The sequence below is a fragment of the Nannospalax galili genome, unplaced genomic scaffold, assembly GCF_000622305.1.
Source record: "Nannospalax galili isolate Female #2095 unplaced genomic scaffold, S.galili_v1.0 scaffold324, whole genome shotgun sequence".
Classification (NCBI taxonomy): Eukaryota; Metazoa; Chordata; class Mammalia; order Rodentia; family Spalacidae; genus Nannospalax; species Nannospalax galili.
In genome coordinates, this window is record NW_008353027.1 from 4365541 (window position 1) to 4378613 (window position 13073).

General features: G+C 41.0%; 1 protein-coding gene across 2 annotated transcripts in view; it reads right to left on the bottom strand.

The window, feature by feature from the left end:
• Positions 1–13073, bottom strand: part of Rtn4ip1 (reticulon 4 interacting protein 1) — a 67343-nt gene that overhangs the window by 24879 nt on the left and 29391 nt on the right. For both annotated transcript variants that reach the window (XM_017802523.2, XM_008850302.2), the window contains exons 5-6: positions 10478–10526; positions 3779–3915 (exon numbers count right to left, since the gene is read on the bottom strand). In XM_017802523.2, the coding sequence (XP_017658012.1) occupies positions 3779–3915; positions 10478–10526 (186 nt within the window). The remainder of the gene's footprint in view (positions 1–3778; positions 3916–10477; positions 10527–13073) is intronic.

Below are 13073 nucleotides of genomic sequence, written 5' to 3' on the forward strand. Positions count from 1 at the left end.
TTTTGGTCTTTTTTGAGACAGGGTCTCCCTGTAGCCCCAGCTGTCCTGGAACTCACTATGTAGACCAGGCTGGCCTCGAACTCACAGAGATCTGCCTGCCTCTGCCTCCAGAGTGCTGGGATTAAAGGCATGTGCCACCACACCCAAAGTCAATGTATTTTTTACTTACATGACTATTTGAAAGAAAAATATGTAAGGTGTTCACGTACATACTTCTAAGTGAATGTAAGAAAGACTTGCTTTTATTCCCTGTCAGTCAGAAATGCATCGTCTTTACCTTCTGGAATGTTCTATTTTCTTTTTCTTTTTGTTTTGTTTCAAGGTGACGCATGAAGAAAACCTAACACCCTCCTGTCAGTCTTCAGTGCTGCTCTAAAATGCCCCCACCCCAAACTGTCATACCAGAATCTACAAGAACTGACAGATATTTAAATCTCTAAATCTGACCTAATACTATTATAATCACTAAACTGTACTTAAAAAGGAATAAAAACTTGCTAAAGCTTTTAAGTACTTTAAAAAACAAAGGCCTATTTGGTGAATGCATGTGTATAAATTAAGCAAATCAATTTATGAATTTCTCTTGGGTAAAGCTTTTTTCCCTTTGAAATTCATCTGGGGAAGTCAAACATCAAAGCTTTGAAAATAGCTTTGGCCAGCTTCAGGAATCTCAAGTCTTTCATGGGATTAAACTACAGAAAGACAAAAATTAAAGGATATGAAGGGCGGGAGAATGACCTTACCAGAGGATTATTCTTCTCATTAGAAAGTGTCTACTTTATTCCTAATGTATTAGTAACAAATATGAGGATACCTGATTTAGGGAAAACGTAAAAGAAGTCTGGGGACTAGTTGTAGGATGAGTTTTCCCATTAATGATAAATGGCAGGGCCTTGAGCAAACAAAACAGTCCTAAAAACCTCTGTCTCTCATGTTTTCAACTATAATGTGATTGGGATGCACTAGAGGATTTCAAACTCCTTCTTGCTTTTATTATAAAAGTTCTAAGACTCAAATATGGAAAAGTCACTACTTGGAAGAAGGAACAAATTTACTATAGGTACATTGTTTATAGAGGTGGAGTTCAACCTCTATAAATAATATAATGAAATTATAATGATCAATTTTAACTAAAACTGTCAAAGGAAGAGGAAAAGGAGTGAGGGAGGGAAGGAAAGAAAAATAAAGGCTTGCACTTGTAAGCCATTAAAGTCCCCACTGGAAAAGTACAAGCAAACAGACAAGGGACTTGCCAGAGACACCGAGGGGCACTGCCATCCTCACCTGAGGCCAGACTCAATATCCTCGTCTTCCAGCTGCCAGTTTCTCCTTTCTTTGAAAACAAATTATGGACATGTGTAAGACTTAAGGTCAACAGAGGAAATGAGGTTGACCTTGGCTTCTGTGTCATGCTGCTCTTCCTAGCAGAAGATATGAGCTCAACCCAACTACCACTATCCAGAAGCCAGATCTTGGATACCTGTCATGTCCTCACTTTCCAGTATCTACAGAAGTATAGGCCTTGACATCAAGACCCTTCGGCTGTGAATTCTCAAGCACATTAAATATGTTCCTAACACAAGAGCATTATATCTGCTTCTATCTCAAGTTGGAACAACTGTTCTTCTAGATTCCTGCAATAATTAATCAGGGATGGGGGGGTGGAGAGATGGCTCAGTGGTTAAGAGTGTTTACGGCACAGTCATGAGAACTAGAGTTTGGATCCCAGCACCCATGTGTATCTGCTGCATGCATATAACCCCAGCTCCAAAGGGGGTGGAAAGAGAAAAATCACTGGGGCTTGCTGGCTTCTAGCCTAGCCAAAACAACAACAACAACAACAACAACAACAAACTGAGCCCCAAGTTCAGGGAGAATCCTGCCTCAAAGGAATAGGTGGAAAGTGATAGAGGAGGACACCTGATGCCCCTCCGGCCTCCACTCAGACACAGGACTTGCACCCACATGCATGTGCACACACACACACACACACACACACACACACGCAAACACTTTCATGCACGCAAGCACACACATACATACACACAAATAAATAATCAAATACTATTGTGTACTTACTATGTGCTACTACTGTACCAGGTGGAGGGATACAGCAAGGAACAGGGAAAGAAGAAAATAAATCCCATTCACACCAGCTTACTCAGCTAAGTCCAGGAGATGCTTCCCCAAAGACTTCTTTTACTACCCCACCTATGACAACCTTCTCCCCATCATTTCTTCTCCGCTTCCTGGCATCAGTATTCCTCAGAATACTAACCACTCAACCTTCCCCAACTAGAATGCAAGCTCCATAAAGAGGGATATGTAGTTGTTCACCAGTATCCAGTGTTTAGAGCAGTGCTGGGAAGGAGTAAAATCTCCAGAACAGAAGAAACAAAGCACGGGCTGGCTGCTCCTGGGAGCCTGTCACAGTGCTGCTGGAGGTGGTGGGGCTGGTTAAGAGAAGCTAGGCAGTAACAGAGCAGGGCTCCCCTGTTTTGCTTTTAACCTACAAAATTACACTTCTAGTCAATGTGGCCAAGAATAATCGGCTGCTGAAAACTGTGCGCACGCGCGTGAGAGAGAGAGAGAGAGAGAGAGAGAGAGAGAGAGCGCTCAGCTTTAGCTTTGTCTTGGCTAATGGAGATTAAATTAACAAACAGGCTACAGTCAGGAGCAACAGGGCTTGAGAGAACTCCCCAGTCCATCCCTATCTGGTACCTCAGGTCAAACCATAGCTTGGCACTCAGACATACTGTGAACACACTTGTTCCACCGCCACCATGCGTTTATTTATTTATTTATTTTTAATTTCTGGTCTTCTTGAGACAGGGTTTCCCTGTAGCCCCATCTGGCCTGGAACTCGCTTTATAGACCAGGCTGGCCTCGAACTCACAAGAGACCACCTGCCTCTAAAGCATTTATTCTTATAATGTTTTTCTTGTGCCCTTATTGAGCTGTAACACTGAAAGAGTGTTTAGTGGCAATCACGTGGTTTCATGCCTCATTCTTCCTGTGGTGACACATACCACAGAAGAAAACACGTTTCAGGTTCTGCCTTCAGATCTCTTATGAACCAACAATAAAAGTTACCTTTAAAGTTAACAAACCAGGGAGCTGGAGAGATGGCTCAGAGGTTAAAAGCACGGGCTGCTCTTGTAGAGGACCCAGGTTTGATTTCCAACACCCACATAGTAGCTAATAACTGTCCGTAACTCCAGCTCCAGGGGAATCCAAAGCCCTCTTCTGACCTCCACAGGCATTGCATGATATGGGTGCACTTACACACATGAAGGCACTATACTCATACACATAAAATAAAAATAATAAATAAAATACTTTTAAAAATTGGCAAACCAAGGACTGGAGAGGTGGCTCAGCAATTAAGAGCACTTACTTCTCTTGCAGAGGACTCAAGTTTGGTTCCCATCACCCATGTCAGATAGCTCACAACCTCCCGTAACTCCAGCTTCTGAGGATTGGATGCCATCTTCTAGCCTCTGAACACACCTGCACTCAGGTGCACTAACCCATACACAGACACACATGAATACACAAAATTAAAAAATAAAAATGAATTTTAAGAAATTAGACCAGTTTTTTTAAAGCCTTCATAAGTATGGAAGTGAATATAAATAGACTTTCAGCAACAAGGAATATTTTCAGATTTTTTTAGAAGATTCCAGCATGATTCTAAGGCCACCAAGCCACCTCAGACCTGCATATTCAACTGTGCTTGTACCCACCTTCCCAAGAGGAGGACTGTTCTACTACTTACAGTGTAAAGGACTTCAACTGCTCTTCCACATTTCCAAACTTATAATCAATTACGTCATCTGCTCCAAGGTTCCTTACAAGTTCACTGGCATCTTGAGAGCAAACAGCTGTCACGTGAGCACCCCATGCTTTCATTATCTGCCAAGGAAAAGTGGAAAAACTATATATATATTTTTTTAAAGGCAAAGTTGGCACCATGTGTGCACATATCAGACTAATCTCTAGGGAACTTTTAAGTATTTCATCTTAGCAAGAACTATAGAAAGCCATCTATCAGACACTAGTAAAAATGATTAAAATTTTGCTTACCAAGAAAATAGACCTTACCAGTACCAGTACCAGTGCCTTACCAGTACCAGAAAACACAGAAGTTGAAGGCATCAAATTTAGTGCCTTTAAAGACAAAGGGTAGATTGCAGGAAAAGAAAAAAAAAAAAAAAAGAGCACTTGCTGCTTTTCTAGGGGACCTGGGTTCAGTTCCCAGCATCCACATGGCAGCTTATAACTGCCTGGGACTCCAGTTCCAGGTGATCTGACCCCTTCTTCTGGCCTCCATAGGCACTGCATGCATGTGGTACTATACATACACACAATAAAAAATAATAATTTTTAAAAAGAGAGAATACATCTTAGGAAATGAGTATTTGAAATGTACCCAGAACATAAAAATACAACACTTTTCCATCTACATCTCCAAAAAGTGTTAATGTAGTCATGAGTCAGACTGTAAGTATTCAGCCATTGGGGCTGGAGAGAGGGCCTACAAGAGCATAAGGACCAGTGTTTGGATCCGCAGCACCGATGTAAAAAGCCAAGCATGGTAGCATATGCCTGTAATACCAGCCTTGCAGAAGCAGAGACTGAAGGATCCCTGGGGCCAACTAATCAGCTAATCTAGGCAAATCAGTGAGCCGCAGTGTGCTGGATAGCTTTAGTGTCAAGTTGATACACCTGGGTTGAGGGAGCCTCAATTGGGGAATTGCCTCCATAGAACCGGCCTGTGGCCATGTCTGAGGGGCATCTTCTTGATTGATGAGTGATGTGGGAGGGCCAAGCCCACTGTGGGTAGTTCCACCTCTGGGCAGGTGGGCTGTGTTGCATAAGCGGGCTGAGCAGGGGCCAGGGAGCAAGCCAGTAAGTAGTATTCCTCCATGGCCTGTGCTCCAGCTCTTGCTTCCAAGTTCCTGCCCTGAGTTCCTACCTTGGGCTCCCTGATGAACTGTGGCCTGGGAGATTTAAGCCTAATAAACCTTTTCCTCCCCAAGTTAGTATTGGTCATAGTATTTTTGTCACAGCAACGAAAAAAACAAACTAGGACATACAGGTTCAAGTCTCAAGGCCTTATCTCAAAAAAATAAGATGGAGGGGGCTGGAGAGATGGCTCATCAGTTAAGAGCACCGGCCGCTCTTGCAGAGGACTTGGGTTTGGTTCTTACCACCCATATGGTGGCTAACAACCATCCATAACTCCAGTTCCAGGGGAATCTGCCACCTCCTTCTGACCTCTGTGGGCACTACATGACACAGGTGTACTTACATACATACAGGTAATACATTCATACAATAAAATAAAAATAATTAATTAAAAATAAAATAAGACAGAGAGCAATGGAAGAAGACACCCAGTGTAAACCTCTGGCACCCACCTGCATGCACAGATGTACACACAAACAAATGTACATATACAAACACACACACAAACATACAAAGTAATCAGCTATTTAGATGCTAGATAATATATAAAAAGGAAAAGAAAACATGGAATTTTTATTTTTTAATGATTGGGTTTTTTGTTTTTTGGGGGGGACAGGGTCTGTAGCCTCACCTGGCCTGGAACTCACTGTGTACACCTAGCTGGCCTTGATCTCACAGAGATCCACCTGCTGGGATTAAAAGTGTGTGCCACCATATTTTATTTTTAGAACATGAAGTGGGTCCTCTTCCTTGGAGTAAAGCAGCCAAATAAATGGTTTCTTGGTTTTAAAATGCATATAACATATTTTTATATAGACTTAAATAAAAGAGTACAAAATTCTAATGTGATTCAGAATTAGGTATCTTGAAATCACTCTCCAAACCTGATATATATACATATATTTTTTCTATAGTATCAGTTTTACAGAACTAAAAAGGAACTATTTCTAAGCTGATATGAGGATAGTTATTTGAAATCTGCCAAAAAATTCTGGTATTGACAGTGACAGGTCAAGCCAGGTGTAATTCCAAAACTTTGGGAGGAAGACACGAGAGGATCAGGAGCTCAAGATCATCCTCAGCTATACAGGGAGCCAAGGTCAACCTAAGATACATGAGGTCTTATCTCAAAACAAACAGAACAAAATAACATTGGTCAAGGATTTATATGTTCTGGAAATCTGAGGAGAATTAAGCCACTTGGGAAAGACAACACACATTATTTATTACGTTTGTGAGTTGCAGAGTTGTAGGACAGCATGTTGCTTTGAATAGCAAGTCCCAAATCAAGCTCAAATATATGAAGGATATAATCTAAGATGGAAAGCTCATTGGGACCATCTCTTCTCCAATATACGAAAGAAATTGTTGAAAGGAAATGATGTGCTAAAGATCTGCATCTACTATTATTTCTTCTTAAACAGTTTTAAATCCTCAGGAAGAATCTGTTACGTGTTGAAACAGTTCAATCATTTCCCACCCAATTTTCTGTTTTTTTCCTATCCTACTTAATTGTCTAGTTAGCTTTGAATATTACTAAAAAGTTTAGTGAAGAAATTTTCAAGTAAAATCAAACACAAATATAACCCCCCACACATATAAGGCAGATGATACCAGTCAGATAAAGAAATGCAACACCTATTAGCCTTTGTGTCCTCTCCCAACACAAGTCTCTCTCTCTCTCAACTGCCTCTCTCAAAAGACATTATTGTCTTTTTTTTTTTTTTTTTTGTTTTTTTTTTTTTTTTTTTTTTAAAAAAAAAAAAAAACATGTACTGTTTTTGTTTTTTTTGTTTTTTTTTTGGTCTTTTTGAGACAGGGTCTCCCTGCAGCAGCTGCTGTCTTGGAACTCAGTATGTAGACCAGTCTGGCTTTGAACTCACAGAGATCTGCCTGCCTCTGCCTCCCGAGTGCTGGGATTAAAGGTGTTACTTCTTTGCATTTAAAAAATATGTCACCCAATATGCATTCCTTAAGTGCTATAATTTTGGCCATGTTCATCTTATTTTTATTTTTTATTTATTTACTTTTTTTGCTGCTGTCTTGGAACTCAGTATGTAGACCAGTCTGGCTTTGAACTCACAGAGATCTGCCTGCCTCTGCCTCCCGAGTGCTGGGATTAAAGGTGTTACTTCTTTGCATTTAAAAAATATGTCACCCAATATGCATTCCTTAAGTGCTATAATTTTGGCCATGTTCATCTTATTTTTATTTTTTATTTATTTACTTTTTTTTTTTTCAGTCTTTTTGAGACTGGGTCTCTCTGTAGCCCCAGCTGGCCTGGTACTTGCTATATAGAACACACCAGCCTCTGCCTCCCAAGTGCTGGATTAAAAGCGTGCACCACCATGCCCGGCTGGCCATTTTTAACATGTGAGATTTTTTAAAGGCTACTCTTGTATCCCTTTGTTTTCTTATAACTTATCTGTGGAAGAATCCAGGCCATTTGGTTTACCGAGTTCTCCTACAGTTTGAAATTTCCAGTTGCACAGAGGGCAATCCTACATGTTGGTCTGTCCTTTGCATTTTCTGCACTTTGGAAGATGGATCTAAGACTGGATCAAATTGAGTTTTAATCCTTTAGAAAAACCATGGATGGTGTGTGACAAACCTAGAGAATCTTAGCAGTTGTCCATGCTCCATACTTACATCTGTTTATTGGTGGTTCCAAAATAGTGATGTTTTATGTCTTTCATTTAGTAGTTATAATACTTACATAAATAAACACTTTAGCCTGGGCTTGGTGGTACATGCCTTTAATTCCAGCATTCAGGAGGCAGAAGCTGGTGGATCTCTGATTTCAAGGCCAGTCTGGTCTACAAAGTGAGAAAAAAATTAAAATAAATAAATACTTTCCTTCAAATACTATATGGTTTACTCAGTCACATAGTTCATTAAAAAAAAAAAAAAGTAAGGGGGCTGGAGAGATGGCTCAGCAGTTAAGAACACTGGCTGCTCTTACAGAGGACCTGGGTTTAGTTCCCAACACCCATATGTTGGTAAATAACCATCCATATCCCCAGTTCCAGGGGATCCAATACATTCTTCTGATCACCAAAGACACTGCACACGTGGGTGCACTTACACACCTGCAGGTAAAACACTAACAAATACATTTAAAATCATTTTAAAAATTTTTACTAATTATTTTTATTTTATATGTATGAGTGTATTGCCTGCCTGCATATGTGTAAGTGCATCCATGTCATGCAGTGCCCAAGGATGTGAGAAGAGGGCGTTGGATCCCCTGGAACTAAAGTTACAGACGGTTGTTAGCTATTATGTGGGTGCTGGGAATTGAACCTGGGTCCTCTGCAAGAGCAGCCAGTGCTCTTAATTGCTGAGCCATCTCTCCAGCCCCTTAACTCATTTTTTTTAAGGTAGGATAAGATCTGGGGTATAGATAAATGATACCTCATTTTTTTACATTTCCCTAAGGACTTACAGGCCATTTATATATTCTCTTTCAAGAGAAGTCTGCCTGAGTTCTCTTCTGGTGTTCCCCTACTTTTTAAAATTGGAGCATATTAATTGTACAAAAAAATGGGTTTCATTATATTTTGTTTCTTTAAAATAGGATCTTGATATGTAGCCCTGGCTGGCCTCAAACTAAATATCCTCCTGCTTTGGTCCCCCAAGTGTTGGGATTACAAGCATGCACCACCATACTTAGCTTCTTTTTTATTTCAAAAATTGTATTGTTGAGTTAATGAGTTCTTTATGCACTATGAATAATAGACCTTGTCAGATTAATAACATAAATATTTTCCCCAATTCTATGGTGTGATAGTTAACACTGATTGTCAACTTGACAGGATCTAGACTCACCTAGGAGACAAGCCTCTGGGCATGTCTGTGAAGGATTATCTCCATTAGGATAACTGAAGTGAGAAGAACCACCTTAAATGTGGGTGGTGCCACTTCCAGTGCTGGGGTACCAGGTTGCATCAAAAGGAGAAAGTTAGCTGTGCATCAGCATTCCTTGCTCTTGACTTCCTTTCTGCAGGCACAGTGTGACCAGCTGCCCTAAGATCCCACTACCATGACTTCCTACCATGATGGGAAGTGATCCTTGCCATGATGACCCACTCTTGTTTTAAAAACTATTTTATTTATTTATTTATTTATTTATTTATTTATTTACTTATTTAATATGTATGAGTGTTTGCCTGCATGTATTTAAGTGCACCACCTGCCTGCAGTGTTCACAGAGACCAGAAGAGGGCACTAGATCCCCAGGAATGGGGGTTATAGACCATTGTGAGGTGCCATACGGGTACTAGGAACCAAACCTGGGTCCTCTGTAAGAGCAGCCAGTGCTTTTAACTGCTGGGCCATCTCCCCAGGCTCACTGGCTCTCTTTTAAAAAAAATTGCCTCTGCCTCTGGAGTGCTGGGTTTAAAGGCCCAGCTCCTTTCTTCTTAAGGTGTTTTTGTCAGACATTTTGTCACAGCAACAATATAAGTAACTAGAACATAAGGTTTCTCTTTTTTATTTCCTTGATAACACCCTTTTATGTATCAAAAACTGGTTTTTTTGTTTTTTTTGTTTTTTGGTCTTTTTGAGACAGGGTCTCCCTGTAGCCCCAGCTGTCCTGGATTCACTATGGAGACCAGGCTGGCCTCGAACTCACGGAGATCTGACTGCCTCTGACTCCTGAGTGCTAGGACTAAAGGCATGTGCCACCACACCCGGCATATCAAAAATTTTAATTTGATAAAGTTCAATTTACTTGTTTGATCTCTGTCTGTGTTTCTCGTTTCACATCTAAGAATCTGTTGCTAAATGTAAGGTGATGAATATTTACAACTGTTTTCTTCTGAGCATTTTATGGTTTGTGCTCTTATATCTAAGTCTTTGACTCACTTTGAGATTTCCGTTGTTTTTGAGCTTTTTTGCATCTCAATTTGAGGTTAGGGTTCAGCTTCATTCTTTTGAATACAGAGGACATACGGAGGATAAGTGAGGATATCCAACTGCCCCATCATTTGTTGAAAGGCCTCTTTTCCCTCATTTAATGAGCTTGTCATCCACGCTAAAAATCAACTGAAAGAACTGGAGAGATGGCTCAGCAGTTAAGTCCTCTTGCTACTCTCCCAGAACCAAACTTGAGTTTGGTTACCAGCTCATAATTGCCTATAATTCCATCTTCAGGGGATCTGACACCTTCTTCTGGCATCTGTGGGGACACACACACACACACACACACACACACACACACACACATCATGGCATATACTCACATAAACATATATACATGCATACAAAAAAATCACACATGTATAGGTATATCTCTGGATACTTCATTCTAACCAACTGTTACACACACACACACAACTAGAAAAGTTAACACTTCCTTTTATAGTAGAACATGTTGATTTTAGTAAAGCAAGCTGAAATTAAAAAGCATTCACCAAACACACCTTTCTCTCAGCTTTAAAGGAAAAATAATTTATAAATTCATATAAACAAAATCTTATTTACAAAACTTAAAAAATCATTTTACCTGTATTGCAAAAGTACCAACTCCACCTGATGCACCCAAGATTAAAACGCTGCAATGCAAAAGAAATCACAGTCAGTGAGAACCTTAAGCAGACATACTGGCTTAAAAGGATTTTAAGAAGTAACTGCTTCAATGACAAACAATCCCCAAAGCAAAGTTATTCATCTTCCCAAGATTCTATTACACAAAGGTATGTTTTAGGTTCATCAAGAAGCTTTAAGTACTTAAACATTCTATGAACTCTTTACCAAGAACACAAAATATTAACACACTAATAACTCATTTTTCTTGGGTAGCTCAGATGGTACTCTAACATCTGCATTACAATTTTTGTAGGCTAAAGTTACCACACTTCCTCTGTAAAAAGAAAATTCGAAGACCTTTTTAATGTGTTAGGCTTAGTTGTTTACTAAGAAAAATCACATCCCTGACCACATTCCTGCCAAAGTGGAATAAATGTGTGTTTAGACAGGTCCCGCCAAGTTTGTCTATCAACTGCCATGAATGGAAATCTCACTCTCAATGTAATGTCCAGTGGAAGTAGGTGAATGGGTCCTATCAGCACAAGCATCCTGCATGCCAGCTCTTACACCTACTCAGCAGCCCTCCTGCCTTTGAGACCAGGAGGCTTAGTCTGGAGTCTAAGGAGAGTGAGGGAGGGAAGTGGAGAGCAGGGGTAAGAGGGAAGGGTGAGAGATCTTGATCCCTCTGAAATATAGCAGACGATCAGGAATGTGTATGTGCACTGACGAGGAGGAGGATACAGACCTATCGTCCATTTTGCAAAGAGAAGTTTATGATCTAAAGGAAAATTAACTTTACATAAGCAAGAGGGTTCCCTGGGTAAAAGCACTTGCTGTGCAATCCTGACAATCTGAGCTCAAGCCGTGGAACCTATGGTGGAAAGAGAGAACTCCTGAAAGTTGTCCTCTGACCTCCATGTATGTAAGATGCCTGCTGGTGGAGGCCAGAAAAGGGTGTGGGAGCCCTTGAAACTGGAGTTACGGACAGCTGAGAGTCCCCTGCAAGAGCTGCCCATGCTCTAAAGGCATTTCTCCAGCTGACACTAATAACTTTTTTAATTTAAAAAAGAACCATCACTTTACATATTTTTACATTTTGCTCTTGAATGAAGGAGAACTGCTTCTTGGACAGGATGGAATCAAGTGTCTAAGAAGCTGTAGGGAACCTCGCTTTAGTGCGACAGAGTGATGGAAGCGGAAGGACATTTTATGAAGTGATTGCTTGGTAGCTGATACTCTATTAGCTATTACTGGGAGACCGTTTCATGAGAATCCTTTGAGTGCTCACTTCTCAGTAGACTAAGTAGTGCATGTATCTGTGCTATTTATCTGTCACTATAAATTATAGAACTGCTAGCTATGGGTCCCCTTTGTGTGGACCCTGAATAGTTGAGATAATTTTGCCACATATCTCTGCAAATATACTGAACCTTGGAACATACACTCTTTATAATTTTTACCCTAGTTTCTTTTTTTTCCTGTCCCTTACTCAAATCAGAGGGTGATTATCATTTATTATGTTATTAATATAATTTGCAAGCCATCTGTTCCCTTTGAAATATCATTAAGTGTAATTAAAAGAAATCTCCAGCTGGACATGGTGGTCTGTAATCCCAGCACTTGGGAGGCAAAGGCAGGTGGATCTCTGTGAGTTCAAGGCCAGCCTGGTCCACATAATGAGTTCCAGGTTAGCTGGGGCTACAGTAGCAGGGAGACCAAAAAAAGAAAAAAATCTCCTAACAAATTATGTTCCTTCTAGAAGAAGTAGTTTTAATTTGAAATTTTCAATTATGGATCAAGCCCTCTGTGCCTTGACTCCCCCAGCCTCATTCACCCTCCCATCTCTGCCTCCATTCTCTCCTCCTAGTTTGGTCCCTGCCCCATTCCTTGTCTTGGGGACCCAGACGCCTGGGGAACCAATACTGATTCCTGATCCTTTTCATCCAGACCAATAGAGTGCCTTCTCTGGGCCCCAGGAGCACTGCTTCTGGGCCTGGCCCCGCCCTCACCTCCCTCTGCTTCCCTGGGCCTGCACCACCCTCCAGCCTCTTTCTGGGTCACAGGGGCTGACCTTTCATTTTCCTGATCCTTTGCATCCAGACCAACCCAGCTCCTCAGTGCAGTCCCCAGGACTCCTTGGGGCCTCTTCCCACCCCATCTGCCTTTGTATTTCTGGGTATCAAGGCCACCAGCTGCCCTAGACCAGCATCTTTCCTGGGCCAGGCTCCCAAGCCAGTCCAACACCCAAATTCCTGAGGCCAAAATCATTCCTGGAGGGATCCAGACCTTAGGAGAAAGACTGAGGGCATCTGACCCTCACCTGAACTGGGCCTCTGTGGGAACTCCTGAAGACAAAAGCAACCCATCCACTCCAATATAAAATCAAAAGAGAGAACCAGAAGCTTAGAGGAACCAGCTTTTCATGCCCAAAAAGTAAACCACAAAGCCGCATAAAGTTCACAAAAAGAAGCAGACCTAAACTTGAAGGCCTGCGTCTCACACAAGAATCAGAAACTACAAAAGAAATTCACATGTCAAAATCACAGAGAAAAAAATAACATGAAAAACCAAAG